The sequence below is a fragment of the Heptranchias perlo genome, chromosome 12, assembly GCF_035084215.1.
Source record: "Heptranchias perlo isolate sHepPer1 chromosome 12, sHepPer1.hap1, whole genome shotgun sequence".
NCBI lineage: Eukaryota > Metazoa > Chordata > Chondrichthyes > Hexanchiformes > Hexanchidae > Heptranchias > Heptranchias perlo.
This window is the reverse complement of record NC_090336.1, coordinates 74,709,057-74,733,701: the sequence shown is the minus strand read 5'-3', so window position 1 is coordinate 74,733,701 and position 24,645 is coordinate 74,709,057. Positions and strand designations below refer to the sequence as shown.

The 24,645-nt window shown below is 48.7% G+C and overlaps 1 protein-coding gene across 1 annotated transcript in view; it reads right to left on the bottom strand.

Moving 5' to 3' along the window:
- The window catches only part of phrf1 (PHD and ring finger domains 1), a 98,810-nt gene that overhangs the window by 6,858 nt on the left and 67,307 nt on the right, over window positions 1–24,645 (bottom strand). Inside the window, exons 13-15 of the mRNA XM_067994273.1 lie at window positions 19,476–22,928; window positions 8,133–8,290; window positions 4,343–4,639 (exon numbers count right to left, since the gene is read on the bottom strand). Of these exons, the coding sequence (XP_067850374.1) occupies window positions 4,343–4,639; window positions 8,133–8,290; window positions 19,476–22,928 (3,908 nt within the window). The remainder of the gene's footprint in view (window positions 1–4,342; window positions 4,640–8,132; window positions 8,291–19,475; window positions 22,929–24,645) is intronic.

Sequence of the window (24,645 nt, the reverse complement as noted above, 5' to 3'; positions counted from 1 at the left end):
TATTGTTTGAGAAAAGGGCCAACCTTCATTTAGAAGAATATGGCTAACTTCTACACAGTCAAACACAGAAAACCAAAAGGCTCAGAAGAAGCTCTAAGATCGCACAGCTACGACACAAGTACGCAGTGTTTAATGAAATAGTAGGAACAGTGGTGACATTGTGGCTAAACAGAGTGTAAAAAGACGGCACAACCAAATGCTTTAATCCACGAACCCGTTCCATACATACGCTTTAAGAACAACATTTCTCAGGAGTTGGAAAGACTGGAAGGCCCTGGGGGAATCGAAAAGGCGGGGTGCTGAGTTTGGTTTACGTTCACTGTTCCAAAGATAAAACCAGATGAAAGTATTAGAGTTTGTGGTCAGCGATCCTGAAGGGCTGCGAGCTCAGCTAAACGGAGGGCAGAAATTTTCTTGGTTTAAGGCCTCGTGGGCTTATCAGTAACCACTGCCAGAACTTAATGATTCTAAGTGTCCTTGCATAGATCGAGGCTCCCATCTGTGTCCCAAGACGGTTGAAGCTACCGTGGAAGAATTTCCGCCTGAAAAGGAGACTCAATTCACCTTGGGCTAGTGAATTACTGCAGAACCACAGCCAGTCCCTGTAAACAGCCTATTTTGAAAAGATACGTCACGGAATTGGTCCCAGCTGAGTGTAAAACAGGTATTTGTTACATTGCAATTCTACCAAAGCACTCCCGCCCCCGGGGACGCCTCATATTAAGGCCTGGGCGCTACCTTCTTTCAAAGGGGCTCCAAGAACGACCAATAGCAGCTAGATCGTAAACCTCTGCAGAAAGGTGTCATTCACACATTGAAAAGGAGGAGGTCGCCATCAGACCTGGTCTACAGAAATTCCACCAATAACTAAAGGGCAAGGAGTTTATTTTGATGACCGATCAAAGGCAATTTATGTTGGCATTGGAGCAGCTTCCAGACTGTGACAATAGAGCTGTTGGCTTATCGTTGCAAGAGGAAGCACAGATCCAGTAAGTGAGATGTTAATGTTGGTGGATCACCTTGGTTAAGTCCGAAAGATACAAAATCTGACGGCTGTAACTCTACATGTTTTAAGAACATAAGAAATAGGAGCAGGAGTAGGCCAATCGGCCCCTCGAGCCTGCTCCGCCATTCAATAAGATCATGGCTGATCTGATCCTAACCTCAAATCTAAATTCATGTCCAATTTCCTGCCCGCTCCCTGTAACCCCTAATTCCCTTTACTTCTAGGAAACTGTCGATTTCTGTTTTAAATTTATTTAATGATGTAGCTTCCACAGTTTCCTGGGGCAGCAAATTCCACAGACCTACTACCCTCTGAGTGAAGAAGTTTCTCCTCATCTCAGTTTTGAAAGAGCAGCCCCTTATTCTAAGATTATGCCCCCTCGTTCTAGTTTCACCCATCCTTGGGAACATCCTTACCGCATCCACCCGATCAAGCCCCTTCACAATCTTATATGTTTCAATAAGATCGCCTCTCATTCTTCTGAACTCCAATGAGTAGAGTCCCAATCTACTCAACCTCTCCTCATATGTTCACCCCCTCATCCCCGGGATTAACCGAGTGAACCTTTTGAACATTACCTAGTTTCAAACACTTCCAGTAACACCAAGTAAGATTCATTAAGTTTACAAGGATGATACCAGAACTGAGAGGTTTTAACTATCAGGAAAGGTTGAACAGGCTGGGGCTCTTTTCTCTAGAAAAGAGAAGGCCGAGGGGTGACCTGATCGAGGTCTTTAAGATTATGAAAGCATGTGACAGGGTAGACGTAGAGAAAACGTTTCCACTTGTGGGGGAGACCAAACTATGGGCCATAAATATAAGATAGTCACTAATAAATCCAATAGGGAATTCAGGAAAAACTTCTTGACCCAGAGAGCGGTGAGAATGTGGAACTCGCTCCCACAAGGAGTAGTTGAGGCGAATAGTGTAGATACATTTAAGGGGAAGCTGGATAAACACATGAGGGAGAAAGGAATAGAAGGCTATGCTGATAGGGTGAGATGAAGAAGGGTGGTAGGAAGCACGTGTGGTGCATAAACACTGGCATAGACCTGTTGGGCCGAATGGCCTGTTTCTGTGCTGTACTTCTGATGTAATTGTATGTATGTTAAACTCAAACTTTTGTCACAGATTTTGTGCTAACATTATAAGCATGGTCAGATAAGGTGATACAAAATATTATAGGAAAAGGGATGAACTGACAGGAAGGTTGGTCGCTACAGGATATTCAGTTTGAGGTGCATGTATCATGTTTATGTGAAAATCACTGTGCGTTTGCAGGGCTGAAAGGCCTGGCCATTTTTGTGTGTTGGAAGGCCAAGTTTGGATTCCGATGTTGGGCAGACGGTACGAGACTGACCTTAGCCAGTTAGATACAAGGAGGTCTAATCTTAGGGGTACCATTCAAAAGCAGGCCACACCATCTGGAAGACGACATTGGTTGGAAACTGGAGATGCCAAGGCTTGCAGTTATGATTAGAATACTTGGCCACGTCCAACTGGGAAACAAAACTTGGAAAAGACATAGTGACCAATACCTGGATTGGTCAGATCCCATCTACAGATACTGCATTCAGTTCTGGGCACCGCACCTCGGGAAGGAGATATTGGCCTTGGAGGGGGCGCAGCACAGATTCACCAGAATGATACCAGGGCTAAAAGGGTTAAATTATGAGGACAGGTTGCACAGACTGGGCTTGTATTCATTCCCTTGAGTGTATAAGATTGAGGGGTGTTCTGTTCGAGGTGTTTAAAATACTAAAAGGATTCGCTAGGGTAGATACAGAGAAACTATTGCTACTGATGGGGGAAATCAAGAATGAGGGGACATACTCTTAAAATTAGAGCTAGATCATACAGAAGCGAAATCAGGAAGCACTTTTTCACACAAAGGGTGGCGTAAATCTGGAACTCTCTCCCCCAAAAGGCTTTGGATGCTGGAGCTTTCAATCGACACTTTTGTTAGGGAAAGATGTCAAGGGATATGGAGCAAGGGCGGATACAGAGCAACCATGATCTAACTGAACGGCAGAGCAGGTTCGAGAGGCTGAATGGACTCCTCCTGTTCCTGTGGATCACCTGAGGGTGCGGCTTTATTATCTATTTAGGAATCACCAGGTAACAAGTGTACCAGTCCGTGGCTCAGATAAATCACTGGGCAAGTTGATAACCAAATCAGTGACCCCACCAACGGAGTTCAGTGAAGTCCAGCGTCCATCTCCAGATGGTCTGGAATAAACTGATGGGAAGATCGGAAAGAGCAGAGGCATCCTTAACGACAAAGGAGGCTCAGTGAAATATATGGAGGTAAGTTTTAAAGATGCATGGATACGGTACCCAAATGCACCAAGTTAATTTACGCTATTTACAGGGAACATTTTTACAATTTTTTGGGATGTTAAGTGTTATTGTCAAAACTTGATCTTAAGAAGATAGTTAGTTAGTTCTTGCCTTAAGGAGAGAGCAGCTGTTATGGATTGAAGAATGTGTAATTAGATTACGTACTGGTTCCTTTGGGAGAGGATGCAGGCTTCTATTTAAACTCTCCATGAGCATTCCCTAACAGACTTGCCCTATGAGGAGAGGTTGAGTAGAATGGGCCTATTTTCTCTGGAGTTTAGAAGGAAGAGAAGTGATGTTATTGAAACACATAAGATTCTGAGGGGGCTTGACAGGATAGATGCTGAGAGATGGTTTCCCTTGGCTGGAGAGTCTAGAACTAAGGGGTATAGTCTCAGGATAAGGGGTCGGCCATTTAGGACTGAGATGAGGAGGAATTTCTTCACTCAGAGGGTTGTGAATCTTTGGAATTCTCTACCCCAGAGGGCTGTGGATGCTCAGTCATTGAGTAAATTCAAGGCTGAGATGGATAGATTTTTGGACTCTAGGGGAATCAAGGGATATGGGGATCGGGCGGGAAAGTGGAGTTGAGGTCGAAGATCAGCCATGATCTTATTGAATGGCGGTGCAGGTCCGAGGGGCCGTATGGCCTACTCCTGCTCCTATTTCTTCTGTTCTTTGACAGGTTCTGTGTATTTGGTGCTGGCCATTCCAGGAAGAAGGAGAAGAAACTGCTGTATGGAGAGAGCTCGTGCTGGATAATTTCTCACAAAAAACACGACATTAACCCAAAGAACCAATGCTACACTGGAAGCCAGACTCTCAGTTCAGAACCACAGTATGTGTAATCAGTACAAAAAGAACCACTTTTCAGATACAACTGTCAAAACCACACGGTTCCGCAAATTACAAAATGAACATCAGGTTTCGGGCCCCGTCGAGGAGATTTCGATGGGTGAATAGAGAATTATTACGACTGCGTTCAAACTCTCTTACGTTCTCATTCTGGGCTTTGTCGTCGCCAGGTTTGTTCTCGGTGTCCAGGTTCCCGTCCATTTGAACGACGTGTATTTCAGCAGCCAAAGTAGAAGCAGCAGCAGCGGCGGCAGCAGCAGCTGCGGCTTGGTAGGTGGGCTGTGGGAGCAGCGGAGGCACAGGAGTGGAGCCAATCAGAGGGATATTCCCTTGCACGATGTATGGAATCGTAGGCTGGCTGACTGGTGCGTAGGGAGGCGGATGCGGCAGCGGGAACGGCGGCATGAAAGGAGGCGGCATGCTGACTTGGTTAAACGTCTGCAAAGGAGGGGAAAAAAAAACACTTAGAAATCCACAACGGTAACACAAGTTATAGAGAACAGGTAGGCACTTTCACAGACAATGCACTTGTGACCTGATAATTCAAACGCGCATGCAGTGGCTCAATTAATGCCCAAAAATATCAACGGGGCTGACTAAATATAGCAAATCTTTCATTTCGGGCAGAGTTAATGGATCTCAACACAATTATAAGGTTTCTCAATGTAGCTCATAATATCCTGCAGGATATTCCCAAGCTGCATTGTTGAGTCAGTTAAACTTGTGCTTTTTCTTGAAAATATCCCAGGAATCGAGTGTATCTTCTAATTATAGATTTCTAGCAACAACCTCCATGAGTGAACAAAGCAATCCATTTGATAGGTCACACAATCAGGAAAAGGTGCATTGCTTATAAGTGCCTTCTGTTGGATCTCGATAGTGATCAGATTTTAAAAGCCATCAACACGGATAATACCTGAAACACTGCTGGCTTTTAACAATATTAAGTTGTAACTCAAATTGCACCACAGATCCATTTCTGAACAAGACTAATGGTCTCATGCTTGGAGCTGTAAAGTTAAAATAGGCACTGCGATAGATGCTGTGCATTTTACTATAAGGAGGGATCAATATTAGCCAGGAAACCAAGAGAACTCCCCTGCCCTCCTTCGAATAGTGCTGTGGGATCCTTTATACCCACCTAGGTCTCGGTTTCATGTCTCATCTAAGCGAAGGCATATGTAACAGTGCAGTGCTCCCTCAGTGCTGTGCTGGTGTCAGCCTAGATTATGGGCTCAAGTCCTGAAGTGGGGCTTGAACCCACAAACTTCGGACTCACAGACGAGAGTGCTACTAAACAAGGCAAGCACATGCTGGGTATTTGATGCTGGAGTCACACAATAATGAAAGCAGCAAGAGGCCAAACGGTGCTTCTAACCCATTTTTGAAGTGTGTATTTTGTACCAGCGATAAATTGGGCGTATTTAGCGGGACGTGGGTTTAAAGCAATACTTTTCGACTTCATTAATCACTCAAGGTTTAAAAATAAGTCAAATTTAGATTTTCTGGTGAATTTTGTGCTTTTTGGAAGTGGGGAATGCCAGGGCTGGGAGGGAGAAGGAACACTGTTCAATGTGAACATCCAGCGTCAGCATCGAGCACACGCAAGGCACAGGCTGTGAAGCTCCTTTCCACTCTGTTCCAGAAATGGACACCCCAAGCCCACAGGAGAAAGCCCACGTCACGACACCACTGGGCATTTTCCCAACTCGCACACCAGCCATACCCGTGGCCTACTGATTTCACCCCAGTTTGTGACAATTGCTGGGGGTGCTGAACCACGTCTGTTTGGAATCTTTTTTTTTATTCGTTCATGGGATGTGGGCGTCGCTGGCGAGGCCGGCATTTATCGCCCATCCCTAATTGCCCCCTCGAGAAGGTGGTGGTGAGCCGCCTTCTTGAACCCCTGCAGTCCGTGTGGTGACGGTTCTCCCACAGTGCTGTTAGGAAGGGAGTTCCAGGATTTTGACCCAGCGACGGTGAAGGAACGGCCGATATATTTCCAAGTCGGGATGGTGTGTGACTTGGAGGGGAACGTGCAGGTGGTGTTGTTCCCATGTACCTGCTGTTCTTGTCCTTCTAGGTGGTTGAGGTCGAGGGTTTGGGAGGAGCTGTCGAAGAAGCCTTGGCGAGTTGCTGCAGTGCATCCTGTGGATGGTACACACTGCAGCCACGGTGCGCCGGTGGTGAAGGGAGTGAATATTTAGGTTGTCGAGACCCATCCCAAAACACATTTCACATGGAACCCTTACAGCTGAGGATTATCCGGGTGATGCAGTGGATAGACACTGGCCTGACACCTCTAGGGTCCAGGTTCAAAGCTAGCACAGACTGATGGGATGAAAATCTCTGTTGTCTTGGCTGGAATGGTCCTATGTGGGGCATTCTCAACCTGCTTCCAGTGGGCATGGGCCCCTAGCTCAAAGCTGTGCCTAATATGGCATTAATGGGCTATCACACTCAGAGGGTGCCTGGTGCGGAAAACAGGAAAAAAACGTCGCACTGGGGTGCGCTCTTCTGAGGCACATCATTAGGACAAAGTAGGGCGAGCTTTACTCTGCATCTGGCTGTGCAATAACCAATCTGGGAGTGCTTGATGCTGACACCGAGTGCCTAAAATGGGAACGGTCCCACTTCCCAGCACTAAAAAGCAGCAGAAAATAATTAAGCGAAACCTCGTACAACTGGCAGTGAGAAGAGAGCTCATTGTATGAGCCCCAATAAAACTCCCCAAGGTGAGAGGAGGAGGGTGCAATAATTCAATGCCCCCCTCCAAATATTTTTTAGAATAATAATCCGGTCTTGACTGAAGGGATGAACGTCTCTTCTGTCTGACACCCAGACACATCCTTTTCTAACAATAAAAGGAACTTTAGTGTGTTGAAGGATAAGTCAATCTTTGCAATCTCACACACCTCCCAGTGGCCAGATCAAGAACCACTGGCACAGGTCTGAGAATAAGTTTACCCTTTCAGTGAGGGAATGGAGTTGGTGCAATGAACTGGGAGACCTGAAGAGGATGGAGGAAACTGGGATATAGAAAATGGAAGGGAAATTACAGATTTCTCTGAACCGTCTACTCTATTCAGAGTATGTTGCTTGAACTTTCAACCATTTTCTTGCTAGAATTCTGAAACCTAAAATCAGCAAAACAATGGGATGTTGGCTGGACACAATCTTACGCTAGTTGTGAACTTCATTGATGACGCATTTCAAACTTTGTTGCTCAGGCAGTTCAACTTGTGTTTTATATTTAAAAACATATCATAGAATCGTACAGCATGGGAGGTGGCAATTCGGCCCATCCTGCCTATGCTGGTTCTTTGAAAGAGCTGTCCAATTAGACCCACTCCCCCCACTGCTCTTTCCCCCAGAGCCCTGCAAATTTTTCCTTTTCAAGTATTTATCCAATTCCCTTTTGAAAGTTATTATTGAATCTGCTTCCACCGCCCTTTCAGGCAGCGCGTTCCAGATCAGAACAACTCGCTGCGTAAAAAAAATCTCATCTGCACCCCCCCACCCCGGTTCTTTTGCCAATTATCTTAAATCTGTCTCCCCTGGTTACTGACTCTCCTGCCTTATATCCAAGTGGGACTGACATTTATCTTCTATTTATAGATTTTTAGTAACAATCTTCAGAACTGGCCTAATTGTTCGCTACAACAGATTATAAAGATCTCATTGACATTGTTCAAAGGAGATTGTCAAGAAACTACAATAAAACTTCAATTCAACACCGCTGCATTGCAACCATTACAGCATGATGCACATTTTCTCTCTCTCACACTAAAAGGGAATTTGACAGTGCAACTTGTCTACAACGGAATTAAAAAGTTTGCTGTTGGCATGAACCCTCAACCACTATAATCACCCACAGAGACGCAGAGATATCCCAGGACACTGCTCATACGCCCGGGCTCTCGGCACCAACCTGAGGTGGAAATAGTCCGGGGAACATTGGCGGAGGGATCATAAAATTAGCTCCTGGAGGCTGGAACATCTGCACCTGATTTGGTGGTTGACTTGGTTCTGGGGCTTTCCAGATGCCTTCTTTGTTAAATCTGTGCACCCTGTAGGAGAATGGAGTCCCTGCAAACAAACACAGAGGACAGTTTAAAAACCCAAACCCTCTTTCCATCTTGCAACATATAATCTGAATATTGTCTTTACAATGCTGAATGTGTTAAGGAGCAACGGGTTCAAAAACACACGGTGCGATTTTAATTAACTTTACGTTCGCCCGACAATTCTCAAACCACCCACAGGTTAGCATCTGCACTTGGTGCTCACGTGGAGTGATCAGTGCTGAAGAACATAAGAAGTAGGAGCAGCAGTAGGCCATATGGCCCCTCAAGCCTGCTCCGTTGTTCAATAAGATCATGACTGATCTTCTACCTCAACTCCACTTTCCCCCACTATCGCCATATCCCTTGACGTCAAGATTCCGCTCTGGAGATTATCCCTGTTGACAGGGCTTGGATGCGCAGTGAGAATAGGGTTGCCAACTCTGGGAGGTTTTATCACATGACCTCCTGCCTCCAATCGCCACGCCCTCACGCTCCGGCCATTGGTCGCCAGACGTGGCCATCTTCACGGCAACCGGTCAATAATGGCGACCACAATACCAACAATACCCTGCGCTCCAGAAACTGCTCTATCCATTTACCAGTTAGAGCACACGTGCATCGGGGCTGCATAGCACTCTTGGTGGGGGCCTCCTGTTTAGTTCAACGTTGTTGAGAGTCGGGCCAGGAACATGAAACGAGCATTTGTTTTTCCGATTATAGTACGGTGTAACCTGCATAAACAGATACTCCCAAAAAACATACGTTTATTGAGACACCCAAATAACTTGCAAGGCAAAACATAGAAGAGGGATTCTGAAACCAGGGGCACGCGCAAACTACGAATTACAGACAGCCTTCAACGCAACAACTGCTTTCACAAGGCAAAACGGGGGCCACGCTGGTCGGCGCGAGGCTGCAGCAGCTTTTGTGGAATGGGGAGCTCTTTACCAAGCGTGCAAAGCAGCAAAGAAACCACTCTAACTCTGGGACTGAGTGTTTACACGGCTCTATCCCGGGGATTGAGTGTTCACACGGCTCCATCCTGGGGACTGAACGTTTACACGGCTCCATCCCGGGGATCGAGTGTTTACACGGCTCCATCCCGGGGATCGAGTGTTCACACGGCTCCATCCCGGGGATCGAGTGTTCACACGGCTCCATCCCGGGGATCGAGTGTTCACACGGCTCCATCCCGGGGATCGAGTGTTCACACGGCTCCATCCCAGGGATCGAGTGTTCACACGGCTCCATCCCGGGGATCGAGTGTTCACACGGCTCCATCCCGGGGATCGAGTGTTCACACGGCTCCATCCCGGGGATTGAACGTTTACACGGCTCTATCCCGGGGACTGAACGTTTACACGGCTCTATCCCGGGGATCGAGTGTTTACACGGCTCCATCCCGGGGATCGAGTGTTTACACGGCTCTATCCCGGGGATTGAACGTTTACACGGCTCTATCCCGGGGACTGAACGTTTACACGGCTCTATCCCGGGGATTGAATGTTCACACGGCTCTATCCCGGGGATCGAGTGTTCACACGGCTCTATCCCGGGGATCGAGCGTTTACACGGCTCTATCCCGGGGACCGAGCGTTCACACGGCTCTATCCCGGGGATCGAGTGTTTACACGGCTCTATCCCGGGGATCGAGTGTTTACACGGCTCTATCCCGGGGATCGAGCGTTCACACGGCTCCATCCCGGGGATCGAGCGTTCACACGGCTCTATCCCGGGGATCGAGCGTTCACACGGCTCTATCCCGGGGATTGAACGTTTACACGGCTCTATCCCGGGGATCGAGTGTTCACACGGCTCTATCCCGGGGATCGAGTGTTCACACGGCTCTATCCCGGGGATTGAACGTTTACACGGCTCTATCCCGGGGATTGAGTGTTCACACGGCTCTATCCCGGGGATTGAGTGTTCACACGGCTCTATCCCGGGGATTGAGTGTTCACACGGCTCTATCCCGGGGATGGAGTGTTCACACGGCTCTATCCCGGGGATCGAGTGTTCACACGGCTCTATCCCGGGGATCGAGTGTTCACACGGCTCTATCCCGGGGATCGAGTGTTCACACGGCTCCATCCCGGGGATCGAGTGTTCACACGGCTCCATCCCGGGGATCGAGTGTTCACACGGCTCCATCCCGGGGATCGAGTGTTCACACGGCTCTATCCCGGGGATCGAGTGTTTACACGGCTCCATCCCGGGGATTGAGTGTTTACACGGCTCCATCCCGGAGATCGAGTGTTCACACGGCTCCATCCCGGGGATCGAGTGTTTACACGGCTCTATCCCGGGGATCGAGTGTTCACACGGCTCTATCCCGGGGACTGAGTGTTTACACGGCTCTATCCCGGGGATTGAGTGTTCACACGGCTCTATCCCGGGGACTGAGTGTTTACACGGCTCTATCCCGGGGATTGAGTGTTTACACGGCTCTATCCCGGGGATTGAACGTTTACACGGCTCTATCCCGGGGATTGAACGTTTACACGGCTCTATCCCGGGGATTGAGTGTTCACACGGCTCTATCCCGGGGATTGAGTGTTCACACGGCTCTATCCCGGGGATTGAGTGTTTACACGGCTCTATCCCGGGGATCGAGTGTTCACACGGCTCTATCCCGGGGACTGAGTGTTTACACGGCTCTATCCCGGGGATTGAGTGTTTACACGGCTCTATCCCGGGGATTGAACGTTTACACGGCTCTATCCCGGGGATTGAGTGTTCACACGGCTCTATCCCGGGGACTGAGTGTTCACACGGCTCTATCCCGGGGACTGAGTGTTTACACGGCTCTATCCCGGGGATTGAGTGTTTACACGGCTCTATCTCTGGGATTGAGTGTTCACACGGCTCTATCCCGGGGATTGAGTGTTCACACGGCTCTATCCCGGGGATTGAGTGTTCACACGGCTCTATCCCGGGGATTGAGTGTTTACACGGCTCTATCCCGGGGATTGAGTGTTCACACGGCTCTATCCCGGGGATTGAGTGTTCACACGGCTCTATCCCGGGGATTGAGTGTTCACACGGCTCTATCCCGGGGATTGAGTGTTCACACGGCTCTATCCCGGGGACCGAGCGTTTACACGGCTCTATCCCGGGGATTGAACGTTCACACGGCTCTATCCCGGGGATTGAGCAGTTTCTCTATTGTTTGTTTGTTTCTCTGTCTTTTCACGACAGCACCTTTGGAGTCAAAACTAAGTTGATGTAAAAGACATTAAGTCGAGTCTGCTCGATGAACAACAGCCCAGGAAACAGATACGCTATCTACTGTACGGTCAAGGAGACATTAATATATAAATGCTTATATTGTAATCCTGTTTGCAAGCTTATTTTAAGAGTTCAAACGGGTGACGACTGCATTGTCCCAGTAGCTATTAGCGGGACAGTAGTTATCCTGACTTTTTAAGCAATGGTTTAAGCTGTTTCCAGGCAGGCTACTGAATTGGGCAGTAGGTGGTTTCGTTAGAGACAGTTTCTGGGCAACTCAGCCATTATCGATGACATCCTATGGATGCAATCAGGAAAGATTCATATTTGATTTCTTTTGACCCTGGTTAAAAAAAACTGGCTGAGTAAGAAATGAGCACTCATTAGAGTAATGTCAGAGTGGGTGAGGGCAAATACAGAATAGGGTGCCTCAGGGGTCAGTCCTGGGACAACTTCTGTTTCTAATTTATACCAATGACTTGGATTCAGCAACTCAACGCAAAAATGTAGATGATGCCAGACCATGAAAGGCAGTGGGAGTGGAGGAGACAGATCAGAACCTACAGAAAGAGATAGATTCTATCTATAAGCAAGTCTGACCCAAGATTGTATTATGTCTAATCTTCTGTGTTCTTCTCTCCTATAACATGAAGAGTTTTGATAGAGTAGACAGATATCAAGGCCTTGGAGAGGGAGCAGAGGAGATTTACCAGAATGGTACCCGGGATGAGGGACTTCAGTTACTTGGAGAGACTGGAGAAGCTGGAGTCGTTCTCCTTACAGCAGAGAAGGTTTTGGGGAGATTTAACCGAGGTGTTTAAAATTATGAGGGGTTTTGACAGAGTAAATAGGAATATAGGAACAGGAGTAGGCCATTCAGCCCCTCGTGCCTGCTCCGCCATTTGATAAGATATCCCTTAATACCTTTGGTTGCCAAAAAGCTATCTATCTCACATTTAAATTTAGCAATTGAGCTAGTATCAATTGCCGTTTGCGGAAGAGAGTTCCAAACTTCGACCACTCTTTGTGTGTAGAAATGTTTTCTAATCTCGCTCCTGAAAGGTCTGGCTCTAATTTTTAGACTGTGCCCCCGACTCCTAGAATCCCGAACCAGCAGAAATAGTTTCTCTCTATCCACCCTATCTGTTCCCCTTAATATCTTATAAACTTCGTCAGATCACCCCTTAACCTTCGAAACTCTAGAGAATACAACCCCAATTTGTGTAATCTCTCCTCATAACTTAACCCTTGAAGTCCGGGTATCATTCTAGTAAACCTACGCTGCACTCCCTCCAAGGCCAATATGTCCTTCCGAAGGTGCGATGCCCAGAACTGCTCACAGTACTCCAGGTGCGGTCTAACCAGGGTTTTGTATAGCTGCAGCATAACTTCTGCCCCCTTGTACTCTAGTCCTCTGGATATAAAGGCCAGCATTCCATTAGCCTTATTGATTATTTTCTGCACCAGTTCATGACACTTCAATGATCGATGTACCTGAACCCCTACGTCCCTTTGGACATCCACTGTTTTTAACTTTTTATCTTTTTACCATTTAGATATACTAGTCTAGTCTAATATATAAATGAGCAAAACAATGGGAGATGAAATATAATGCAGGCAAATGTAGCATGCTACACATGCGATGAAAAAATGGATGAAACCAGAGTTCTCCATGACTGGAGCTGAAATAGCTCAAGATGCAGCTAGAAGAGAGCTGGGAGTCTCAGTAAACTCAGCGCTAAACATGTCCAACCAGTGCAGAGCAGCAATCAACAGAGCCAAGAGGATACTGATCTACAGCCAGAACAGGAGGGTTTAAGTTAGGGGAGGTAATGATCAAACTGTCCAGGGCTCTGGTCAGATGCACCTTGAAACACTATGTCCAGTTTTGGTCAGACCCACCTTGTGCACTGTGTCCAGTTCTGGTCAGACCCACCTTGAGCACTGTGTCCAGTTTTGGTCAGACCCACCTTGTGCACTGTGTCCAGTTCTGGTCGGACCCACCTTGTGCACTGTGACCAGTTCTGGTCAGACCCACCTTGTGCACTGTGTCCAGTTCTGGTCAGACCCACCTTGTGCACTGTGTCCAGTTCTGGTCAGACCCACCTTGTGCACTGTGTCCAGTTCTGGTCAGACTCACCTTGTGCACTGTGTCCAGTTCTGGTCAGACCCACCTTGAGCACTGTGTCCAGTTCTGGTCGGACCCACCTTGTGCACTGTGACCAGTTCTGGTCAGACCCACCTTGTGCACTGTGTCCAGTTCTGGTCAGACCCACCTTGTGCACTGTGTCCAGTTCTGGTCAGACCCACCTTGTGCACTGTGTCCAGTTCTGGTCAGACCCACCTTGTGCACTGTGTCCAGTTCTGGTCAGACTCACCTTGAGCACTGTGACCAGTTCTGGTCAGACCCACCTTGTGCACTGTGTCCAGTTCTGGTCAGACCCACCTTGTGCACTGTGACCAGTTCTGGTCAGACCCACCTTGAGCACTGTGACCAGTTCTGGTCAGACCCACCTTGTGCACTGTGACCAGTTCTGGTCAGACCCACCTTGTGCACTGTGACCAGTTCTGGTCAGACCCACCTTGTGCACTGTGTCCAGTTCTGATCGCCAAGAAATGAGGGAGGCATTCAGACACTGGAGGCTGTGCAGAGAGGAGCCTCGAGGCTGATCCCCAGTGTCAGGGGTCTGAGTCATGGAGAAAGGCTGGAGAGACTCAGACTATTCAGCTGGAAAGGAGGCACCCGAGAGGTGATCTTATCGAGGGATATACGATTGTTGAGGGTAGAGAAAAAGTTAACACAGAATATTACTTTAGAACTAGGGGACACAGGTTCAAACTAGAGACGGGTGCTTTAAGAATAGTATGAGGAAACTCTCTCTCATAAAGAGTGATAAACATGTGGAATAAACTCCCAGTTAGGGCAGTGGAGGCAAAAACCCTGGAATCATGTAAGAAACAATAAAACCAAAATTAGGGGTTGGGGAGGGGGGAGGAGGGGAGTAGTCGGGTCTCACTGAGTGGGGAGGTATTAGGGGCTCTCTGGGAGCAGGGGGGAGTGGTTTAGGGTCTCTCCGAGGGTTTGGGGGGGGGGGGAGGTATTCGGGTCTCTTGGGGTCGGGGAGGGGGATTCGGGTCTCTCCGGGTCGGGGGGAGGGGATTCGGGTCTCTCCGGGTCGGGGGGAGGGGGGATTCGGGTCTCTCTGGGTCGGGCGGGGGGGTCTCTCCGGGTCGGGGGGTTTAGGGTCTCTCTGGGTCGGGGGGGGGGGGGGGGGTGTTCGGGTCTCTCCGGGTGGGGGGGGGTATTCGGGTCTCTCTGGGTGGGGGTGGGGGGTATTCGGGTCTCTCTGGGTTGGGGGGGGGGGTATTCGGGTCTCTCCGGGTGGGGGGGGTATTCGGGTCTCTCTGGGTGGGGGGGGGTATTCGGGTCTCTCTGGGTGGGGGGGGGATTCGGGTCTCTCTGGGTGGGGGGGGTATTCGGGTCTCTCTGGGTGGGGGGGGGTATTCGGGTCTCTCTGGGTGGGGGGGGGATTCGGGTCTCTCTGGGTGGGGGGGGTATTCGGGTCTCTCTGGGTGGGGGGGGGTATTCGGGTCTCTCTGGGTGGGGGGGGTATTCGGGTCTCTCTGGGTGGGGGGGGGGGTATTCGGGTCTCTCCGGGGTGGGGGGGGGGGGTATTCGGGTCTCTCCGGGGGGGGGGGGGGGTTTCGGGTCTCTCCGGGTGGGGGGGGGGGGGATTCGGGTCTCTCCGGGTCGGGGGGGGGGGGGGGGGGGGGTGTTCGGGTCTCTCTGGGTCGGGGGGGGGGGGGGGGGGTGTTCGGGTCTCTCTGGGTCGGGGGGGGGGGGGGGGGGGGGTGTTCGGGTCTCTCTGGGTGGGGGGGGGGGGGGGTGTTCGGGTCTCTCCGGGTGGGGGGGGGTATTCGGGTCTCTCTGGGTGGGGGTGGGGGGTATTCGGGTCTCTCCGGGGGGGGGGGGGGGTATTCGGGTCTCTCCGGGGGGGGGGGGTATTCGGGTCTCTCCGGGGGGGGGGGGGTATTCGGGTCTCTCCGGGTGGGGGGGGGTATTCGGGTCTCTCCGGGGGGGGGGGGGTATTCGGGTCTCTCCGGGTGGGGGGGGGGGGTATTTGGGTCTCTCCGGGTGGGTGGGTGGGGGGTATTCGGGTCTCTCCGGGTGGGTGGGTGGGGGGTATTCGGGTCTCTCCGGGTGGGTGGGTGGGGGGTATTCGGGTCTCTCCGGGTGGGGGGGGGTATTCGGGTCTCTCCGGGTGGGGGGGGGTATTTGGGTCTCTCCGGGTGGGTGGGGGTATTCGGGTCTCTCCGGGTGGGTGGGTGGGGGGTATTCGGGTCTCTCCGGGTGGGTGGGTGGGGGGTACTCGGGTCTCTCTGGGTGGGGGGAGGGTATTCGGGTCTCTCTGGGTGGGGGGAGGGTATTCGGGTCTCTCCGGGTGGGTGGGGGGGGGTATTTGGGTCTCTCCGGGTGGGTGGGGGTACTCGGGTCTCTCCGGGTGGGTGGGGGGTATTCGGGTCTCTCCGGGTGGGTGGGGGGGGGTATTCGGGTCTCTCCGGGTGGGGGTGGGGGGTACTCGGGTCTCTCCGGGTGGGGGTGGGGGGTATTCGGGTCTCTCCGGGTGGGTGGGTGGGGGGTACTCGGGTCTCTCCGGGTGGGTGGGGGAGGTATTCGGGTCTCTCCGGGTGGGTGGGGGGTATTCGGGTCTCTCCGGGTGGGTGGGTGGGGGGTATTCGGGTCTCTCTGGGTGGGGGTGGGGGGTATTCGGGTCTCTCCGGGTGGGTGGGGGGTATTCGGGTCTCTCCGGGTGGATGAATCAATTGGGCCCAATGGACTTTTACATCTGCAATTATCTTGTGAAATGTAAAAGTGAAGATGCCCAGTTGGCGATGCAGAAGGCACCGGGGTTACTGGCACAGGGTGTCTCAGCACAGTTTGTCCGTGTGCCTCCAATGTATGAAGGCTTAAGCTCAATGATGTTACCCATCAGCAACTAATAACTAAACAAGAAGATCGAGCTGAACTGGCTCTCATGAACAGAGCGCAGTGTCGAACCGCAAGTATGGTCACAGTTGTTGGTCTCAATTTAAGCAGCAAGGCCTGAGAAAGTCGACGGTTATGTCACGGAACGACACACTGTATTCGCCACAGAACAGAAGATCCTGAGACGCTAACTAGGAAGCTAAGAACGAAGGCCAGAAACGACCGCAGTCCATCTGAACGGCCTCATCCACTCCAACTATCCCTGGAACTTATCCCACACTATCTACCCCATTCCCTCCCTGGCTAGTTCATTCCATATATTCACCACCCGCCGTCCCATCACCTATTCATAGAGCGTATGTGCCCCTTTGGAAATGTACTTCTTTTGCTGTGGTTTTAAAATCGAGTGCTCGTTCACATATATATTTTATGAAGCCATTGTACATTTTGACTGCCTGGTGCACGGTTACGTCCAGGTTTCTTGGTACTGAAAGCAAAACGGGTCTACAGGGGGTGACGGCAACTCAGAATCGCCGCAGCACAGAAGGAGGCCATTCAGCCCATCGTGCCAGGACCCCACCCTTTCCCCATAGCCCTGCAAATTTTTCCTTTTCAAGCATATACCAATTTTTTTTGAAAGTTATTATTGAATCTGCTTCCACCGCCCTTCCAGGCAGCGCATTCCAGATCAGAACAACTCACCGAGTTAAAAAAAAATCTCATCTCCCCCCCCTCTGGTTCTTTTGCCAATTGCCTTAAACCTGTGTCCTCTGGTTACCGACCCTCCTGCCACTGGAAACAGTTTCTCCTTATTTACTCTCTCAGAACCCTTCATGGCTCCAGCTAGTACTTGTTGGTTCTTTGTCTGTGGTGATCAATTGGGTTTTGCTTCAGGAACGAGAGCTGGGGGTGGGTTGGGAAGGGGTAGGTCACGTGTCATTTTGGGGTCGTTATCCTTCGTTGTCTGTAGGTGGGTCACTGTACTTGGGGTGGGAGGGATGGGGACAGTTCGTATGGGGTGAGCTTCCAAGATCTTAAAAATGTTAGGGATAATCCCCAAACTGGGTAACAAACCCTAGTTTCTATATGATACAAAGATGGGAGGGAAAGTAGAGAGTGAGGAGGACATAAAAAACCTACAAGGGGATACAGACAGGCTGGGTGAGTGGGCGGAGATTTGGCAGATGCAGTACAATATTGGAAAATGTGAGGTTATGCATTTTGGCAGGAAAAATCAGAGAGCAAGTTATTATCTCAATGGCGAGAATCATAGAATCATAGAATCATAGAAGTTACAACATGGAAACAGGCCCTTCGGCCCAACATGTCCATGTTGCCCAGTTTATACCACTAAGCTAGTCCCAATTGCCTGCACTTGGCCCATATCCCTCTATACCCATCTTACCCATGTAACTGTCCAAATGCTTTTTAAAAGACAAAATTGTACCCGCCTCTACTACTGCCTCTGGCAGCTCGTTCCAGACACTCATCACCCTTTGAGTGAAAAAATTGCCCCTCTGGACCCTTTTGTATCTCTCCCCTCTCACCTTAAATCTGTGCCCCCTCGTTATAGACTCCCCTACCTTTGGGAAAAGATTTTGACTATCTACCTTATCTATGCCCCTCATTATTTTATAGACTTCTATAAGATCACCCCTTAACCTCCTACTCTCCAGGGAAAAAAGTCCCAGTCTGTCTAACCTCTCCCTGTAAGTCAAACCATCAAGTCCCGGTAGCATCCTAGTAAATCTTTTCTGCACTCTTTCTAGTTTAATAATATCCTTTCTATAATAGGGTGACCAGAACTGTACACAGTACTCCAAGTGTGGCCTCACCAATGCCCTGTACAACTTCAACAAGACATCCCAACTCCTGCATTCAATGTTCTGACCAATGATCAATGTTCTGACCAATGACTGGAAAGTACTGCAGTACAAAGGGATCTGGGGGTCCTAGTGCAAGAAAATCAAAAAGTTAGTATGCAGGTGCAGCAGGTGATCAAGGCCAACGGAATGTTGGCTTTTATTGCTAGGGGGATAGAATATAAAAACAGGGAGGTATTGCTGCAGTTATATAAGGTATTGGTGAGACCGCACCTGGAATACTGCATACAGTTTTGGTCTCCATACTTAAGAAAAGACATACTTGCTCTCGAGGCAGTACAAAGAAGGTTCACTCGGTTAATCCCGGGGATGAGGGGGCGGACATATGAGGAGAGGTTGAGTAGATTGGGACTCTACTCATTGGAGTTCAGAAGAATGAGAGGCGATCTTATTGAAACATATAAGATTGTGAAGGGGCTTGATCGGGTGGATGCAGTAAGGATGTTCCCAAAGATGGGTGAAACTAGAACTCGGGGGCATAATCTTAGAATAAGGGGCTGCTCTTTCAAAACTGAGATGAGGAGAAACTTCTTCACTCAGAGGGTGGTAGGTCTGTGGAATTTGCTGCCCCAGGAAGCTGTGGAAGCTACATCATTAAATAAATTTAAAACAGAAATAGACAGTTTCCTAGAAGTAAAGGGAATTAGGGGTTACGGGGAGCGGGCAGGAAATTGGACATGAATTTAAATTTGAGGTTGGGATCAGATCAGCCATGATCTTATTGAATGGCGGAGCAGGCTTGAGGGGCCGATTGGCCTACTCCTGCTCCTATTTCTTATGTTCTTATATTAACTGCATGTTTTGTGTAGATATAATTAAAATTCATTGTAAAATAATGCTGGCAAACTCACTTTTAGCAACAAGAAGTCATTGATACTGACAGAGACCCTTTGTCTAACTTCATAATCCTGCATTGGTGAAGAACACACAGCGCGCATTAAGCACGACATTCATTCTTAATATTGCATGTCTCCTATCGGGAGGGTTTGATTGAACTTTGGCCTTTAGATAATTTCAGCGCAAACTGCCAAAGCAAGAGACAATCTGCAATTAGACTGTGCTCCCAGGGCACAAAGTAAATCAGTCCAGAAAGAAATAATCACACTCACTTGCAGGCCTCCCTGAGGGAGCCTCGTCCTTCTCCTCCGTTTCCAGGTTCCAGGTCACTCTCTTGACAAGAGGTTTGGCTTTCACCCCAGTGCTCTGTGAACCTGCTTCGCTCTCGGTCTTGATTTTCACAGACTCTGTCGATTCCAAGAGGGGAATCTCCTCGCACTCCCCACTGCTCTCCGTTTTCACCGATTCTAGCTTTCCCTCTGACGATTCATTTCCAATTACGTCGCTCCCCGTTTGCTCTTGCTCGTTTACACTGTTTGAACTAAGTTCGGCTGACGCAGTCTCGCGGTTCGGTTCCTTCTTCTGGGAGCATGTATCTGACGCACAGCTTTCTGGGCGTTCGTTCTTAAATAAACTCACAGTTACGTTACCTGGAGTGCTGCAGCTTTGTAGCTCCTCAACTGTACTCGTGTCTACAGATTCTTTCTGATCATCTACAGATACCATTGGCTCAGCACAGTTAGAATTCTCAGTTGCAAGCAAAAGCGCGTCAGATTTAGCCGGAGAATGTTCGTGAAATGGTTCAGCTTCAAGTGTCAAAGCTTCTTCTTCATTTACTGACAAAGGTGAACTCTCCTCTTCTTCACCAAGGCATATTAAAGGAATAGAGACCTTATCTACAACAGTATGTTCTTGGTAACAAGGACTTTTGATCTGGAGATATTCAGAGGGAACTTTTGGACTTTTTATTTCTGTTTCTTCTTGGCTTGTGTGCGAGTCTGTACTTTCCCAAACGTGATCAACTTCAACGAAAACATCAGTGGTACTTCCTCCCAAGCTTTCACTTTTGCAGCTGGAGTCTTTGCTTTGCTCCAGTAGTTCGATCTGATTTGCTTCTTCCTGTGCTTTATCAACGTATGGTGTTGATTCCTCTTTAATGGCTACTGAATGGGGTGGGCTCTGAACAATCGGTATAAAGTTACTTATCTGCAAGCTCTGGGCACTGCAAGAAAAGACCAGTTTCTTTACCAAGGCTTCCCTCTCAGAAGGCTCATGATTTCTATACGGTGAAGCTTTCTTTTGGTCTTGATCCTTCTCACCATATTTTACTTTCTCTTGAGAGAATGTCCGTTTTCTTTCTACTTCTGGGAATTGCCATTTTGATTGCGAGCACCGATCTCTAGATCTTGATCTACTCTGGTCTTTGGACCTCGAACGAGTTCTTGATCGAGTTCTTGGTTTCTTTCTTTCCCTGGATCGAGATCTAGTCCTTGACCTTCTCTTTTCCCTAAATCTAGATGATTTTCTCTTCTCTCTGGAACTTGATCTGGTTTGTGATCTTCTCTTATCCCTAGAGCTAGATCTGGACCAGGATCTCCTTTCTCTAGAGCTAGATCTGGACCAGGATCGTATCTTTTCCCTAGATCTAGGCCACGGTTTTTTCTTATCTCTGGATCTGGACCACGACCTTGAGCTTCTTCTCTCCCTTGACCAGGAGGCTGATTGTCTGCCTCGCCTTTCATACTCTTCACGGCTTTGTTCCCGTCGGTAATGCCTCCTCTTTCCTTTCTCACTGCTGTCCCAAGAGTGTCTGTAGGAGCTTTTGTGGTCCCTCGATCCTGAAATTTTTCTTCTTCTCTTGTGGCTGTCTGTAGATGCACCAGACGAGGAACTGCCCGACCGTCTTTCTCTAGATCTTGATCTGGGACGTCTTCCTCTCTTTTCCCTGCTCCTATCCTGTTTAGGTTTTCGCCTCTCGAACTTCTCGGTGCTGCTGGACCTCGACCTAGATTTTGACCTATGTCGTTCTCTTGAGTGCGATCTCAACTTTCTCCGTTCCTTCGACCTTGACCTAGATCTTGATCTGTAGCTCTTGCGTTCTTCAGAGACCGAGTTCTTGCATTTGTGTCGGCTGTGGGAACTTGACCTCGATCGTGTCCTTGAACGAAGCTTTGAATCAGCATGGGGTTTTTTATTCACAGTTTTTCTTCGTTCGTTTTCTGATGAGATACCTGCATCGGTTCTCACACTAGTGGGAACAATCTTGTTAACAATTTGCAACGTACCCTCATCAGAACATACACTAGAAGAAACCCCATCACTGTCAGCATTCACTGTCTGTTGTTCAGACTTGGGTCTGTCTTCAGAAGATGTTGTAGAGCTGCAATATGTTTGGTTTGAGTGTGCACTGTCCCACTTTTTCACACCGGATTCTGCACCCAATTTCACATCCTCGACTCCAACATCATTACGGAGTTCTACAATACCAGCCTGAGACTCACTATTAGCTTCAGATCCCAAAGAAGGTACAGTAAAAGATTCACAACTATCAGGACTCGCAACTGGTTTTTCTGTTGTCAGAGATGCAGTTTCGATTTTACAAGGCTCTGTTTGCTGTGTGCAAGATAATTGCGTAGTGTCAGTGTTAAAGTAAAGATTTAATGTATTACCTGTGCCTTTATCTCCTGAAGAAATCCCATTACCAGGGCTGGACACTGGGGACTCACCCTCAGTTCTTGACTCATTCGTATTAGGGGTGGAATTAGATGAACACGGGTCGGAGCCAGTAGGTTCAAAAGGATCATAAATATCATCTTTTTCTTTTTTTACATTAAGTTGCAACAGCAAAGTACTCTTGCCTTTTTTGCTACAATGCTGAACTTCATCATCCGTGGGTTCAAACGGGTCGTAGGCGTCCAACTTAGGCAACCTCTTCGAACGGTCAGTTCCGCTCGTCATTCTTGTACAACTCTGACCGGACGAGCTGGAAACCAGGTCTTGATCTCTGAGCTTTCCTTGGAAGGTACTGGAGCAGCCGGCTGAGCCCGTGGTGGGGAAAGATCGACGCCTCTGCTGGACAGGTTTCTCGCCGCCGTTTCCCGACTCAGTAGGTCTTGTAGTCTGGGCATTCTGTTCGTTGTCTGCGAGTCTGTTGATACAGGCTCGAGGTATTCCATTGCTTTGTTTGTTACCAGATTGCGAACCTAAACTACCAGTTTGGTTCTTGATCTTTGGTATCCGAGGAAGTTCTGCTATATCGAGCCTCCTCGGAGATGGTTTGGGTGGAATTTGGTTCAGTGTGCCCATATTGTTTTTGAAATGCAAACTGGAGGCACTATTTAACCATTTGAAAGGTGTAAAGCCACTGGTGCTCTTTTGACTGTCCCGGACACCTTTACTATATTCTCCTGTCCGTTGTGCATTAGGCAACAAACCAGATTCACCTGGCCTGGGGCCGACTGATATTTCAGGCATCGGAGTAAACGTTCCCGAAAAGGCGGGTCTTAGATTGTTGGATGCTGTTTGTTGCCTCGGCTTAGAATTTAAGCCAGACGTCGACGGCAATGCAGCTGAGGCAGGTTTCACGGCAGGAGCGAGGCCAGCAGTTCTCCGATCCTCTTTTGAGGTGCTTGTCGAGTTCCCTGAGATACAAGCACTTGGCAACGAACATCCACCGGAGGTCTCAGCGGTTCTGCTGCTACTTGACGTCAATTGTGCAGGTTGTCCTGATGCAACAGCAGAAAGGAAATGATAAAATGAATACGCTATACAGCACACACTTAGGAAGTACACGTCTAACATCAATATTTCATAGAGTCATAGAGTCATACAGCACGGATAGAGGCCCTTCGGCCCATCGTGTCCGCGCCGGCCATCAGCCCTGTCTACTCTAATCCCATATTCCAGCATTTGGTCCGTAGCCTTGTATGCTATGGCATTTCAAGTGCTCATCCAAATGCTTCTTGAATGTTGTGAGGGTTCCTGCCTCCACAACCCTTTCAGGCAGTGAGTTCCAGACTCCAACCACCCTCTGGGTGAAAAAGTTCTCTCTCAAATCCCCTCTAAACCTCCCGCCTTTTACCTTGAATCTATGCCCCCTTGTTATAGAACCCTCAACGAAGGGAAAAAGCTCCTTAGTATCCATCCTATCTGTGCCCCTCATAATTTTGTACACCTCAATCATGTCCCCCCTCAGCCTCCTCTGCTCCAAGGAAAACAAACCCAATCTTCCCAGTCTCTCTTCATAGCTGAAGCGCTCCAGCCCTGGTAACATCCTGGTGAATCTCCTCTGCACCCTCTCCAAAGCGATCACATCCTTCCTGTCGTGCGGCGACCAGAACTGCACACAGTACTCCAGCTGTGGCCTAACCAGTGTTTTATACAGCTCCATCATAACCTCCTTGCTCTTATATTCTATGCCTCGGCTAATAAAGGCAAGTATCCCATATGCCTTCTTTACCACCTTATCTACCTGTTCCGCCGCCTTCAGGGATCTGTGAACTTGCACACCAAGATCCCTCTGACCCTCTGTCTTGCCTAGGGTCCTCCCATTCATTCCAAAAAACATATTTGCACCTACAGCGGTTTCTACGATTTTCAAGGATGTGCTGTCACACAATGCTTTCTCTTATTTTTGCTAGAGACGTTAACTTTTTACATTCACATGAAAATAAAATGGTTCCAAAAAATTCATTCCAAAAATTCAAAAGGCTCTGAAATTACACCATGAAATACTAACATACAAATGGTTAACGTGTGCATCTGAAATTATTCTAAATTCATTAAATATTACAGCACATAAGGAACCCATTTAACCCATCGTGCCTGTGCCAGCTCTCACTTGGTCCCGTTCCCCTGCCCTATCCTGATACTCCATTAATTTTTCTTTTTCAAATATTTATCTGTTCCCCTTTTAAAAGCTACTGTGGAAAGTGGCAAGTTGGATCCAAAATTGGCTTAGTGGCAGGAAGCAAAGGGTAATGGTCGACGGGTGTTTTTGTGACTGCAAGGGAGTTTCCAGTGGGGTTCTGCAGGGCTCAGTACTCGGTCCCTTGCTTTTTGTGATATATATTAATGATTTGGACTTGAATGAAGACGGCATGATTAAGAAGTTTGCAGTTGATACAAAAATTGGCCATGTGGTTGATAGTGAGGAGGAAAGCTGTAGACGGCAGGAAGATATTAATGGGATGGTCAGGTGGGCAGAGAAGTGGCAAATGGAATTCAATCCAGAGAAGTGTGAGGTAATGCATTTGGGGAGGACAAACAAGGCAAGGGAGTACACAATAAATGGGAGGATACTGAGAGGTGTAGAGGAAGTGAGGGACCCCACAGATGTCTGCATGTCCACAGATCCCTGAAGGTAGCAAGACAGGTAGATAAGGTGGTTTAGAAGGCATATGGAATACTTTCCTTTATTAGCCAAGGCATAGAATATAAGTG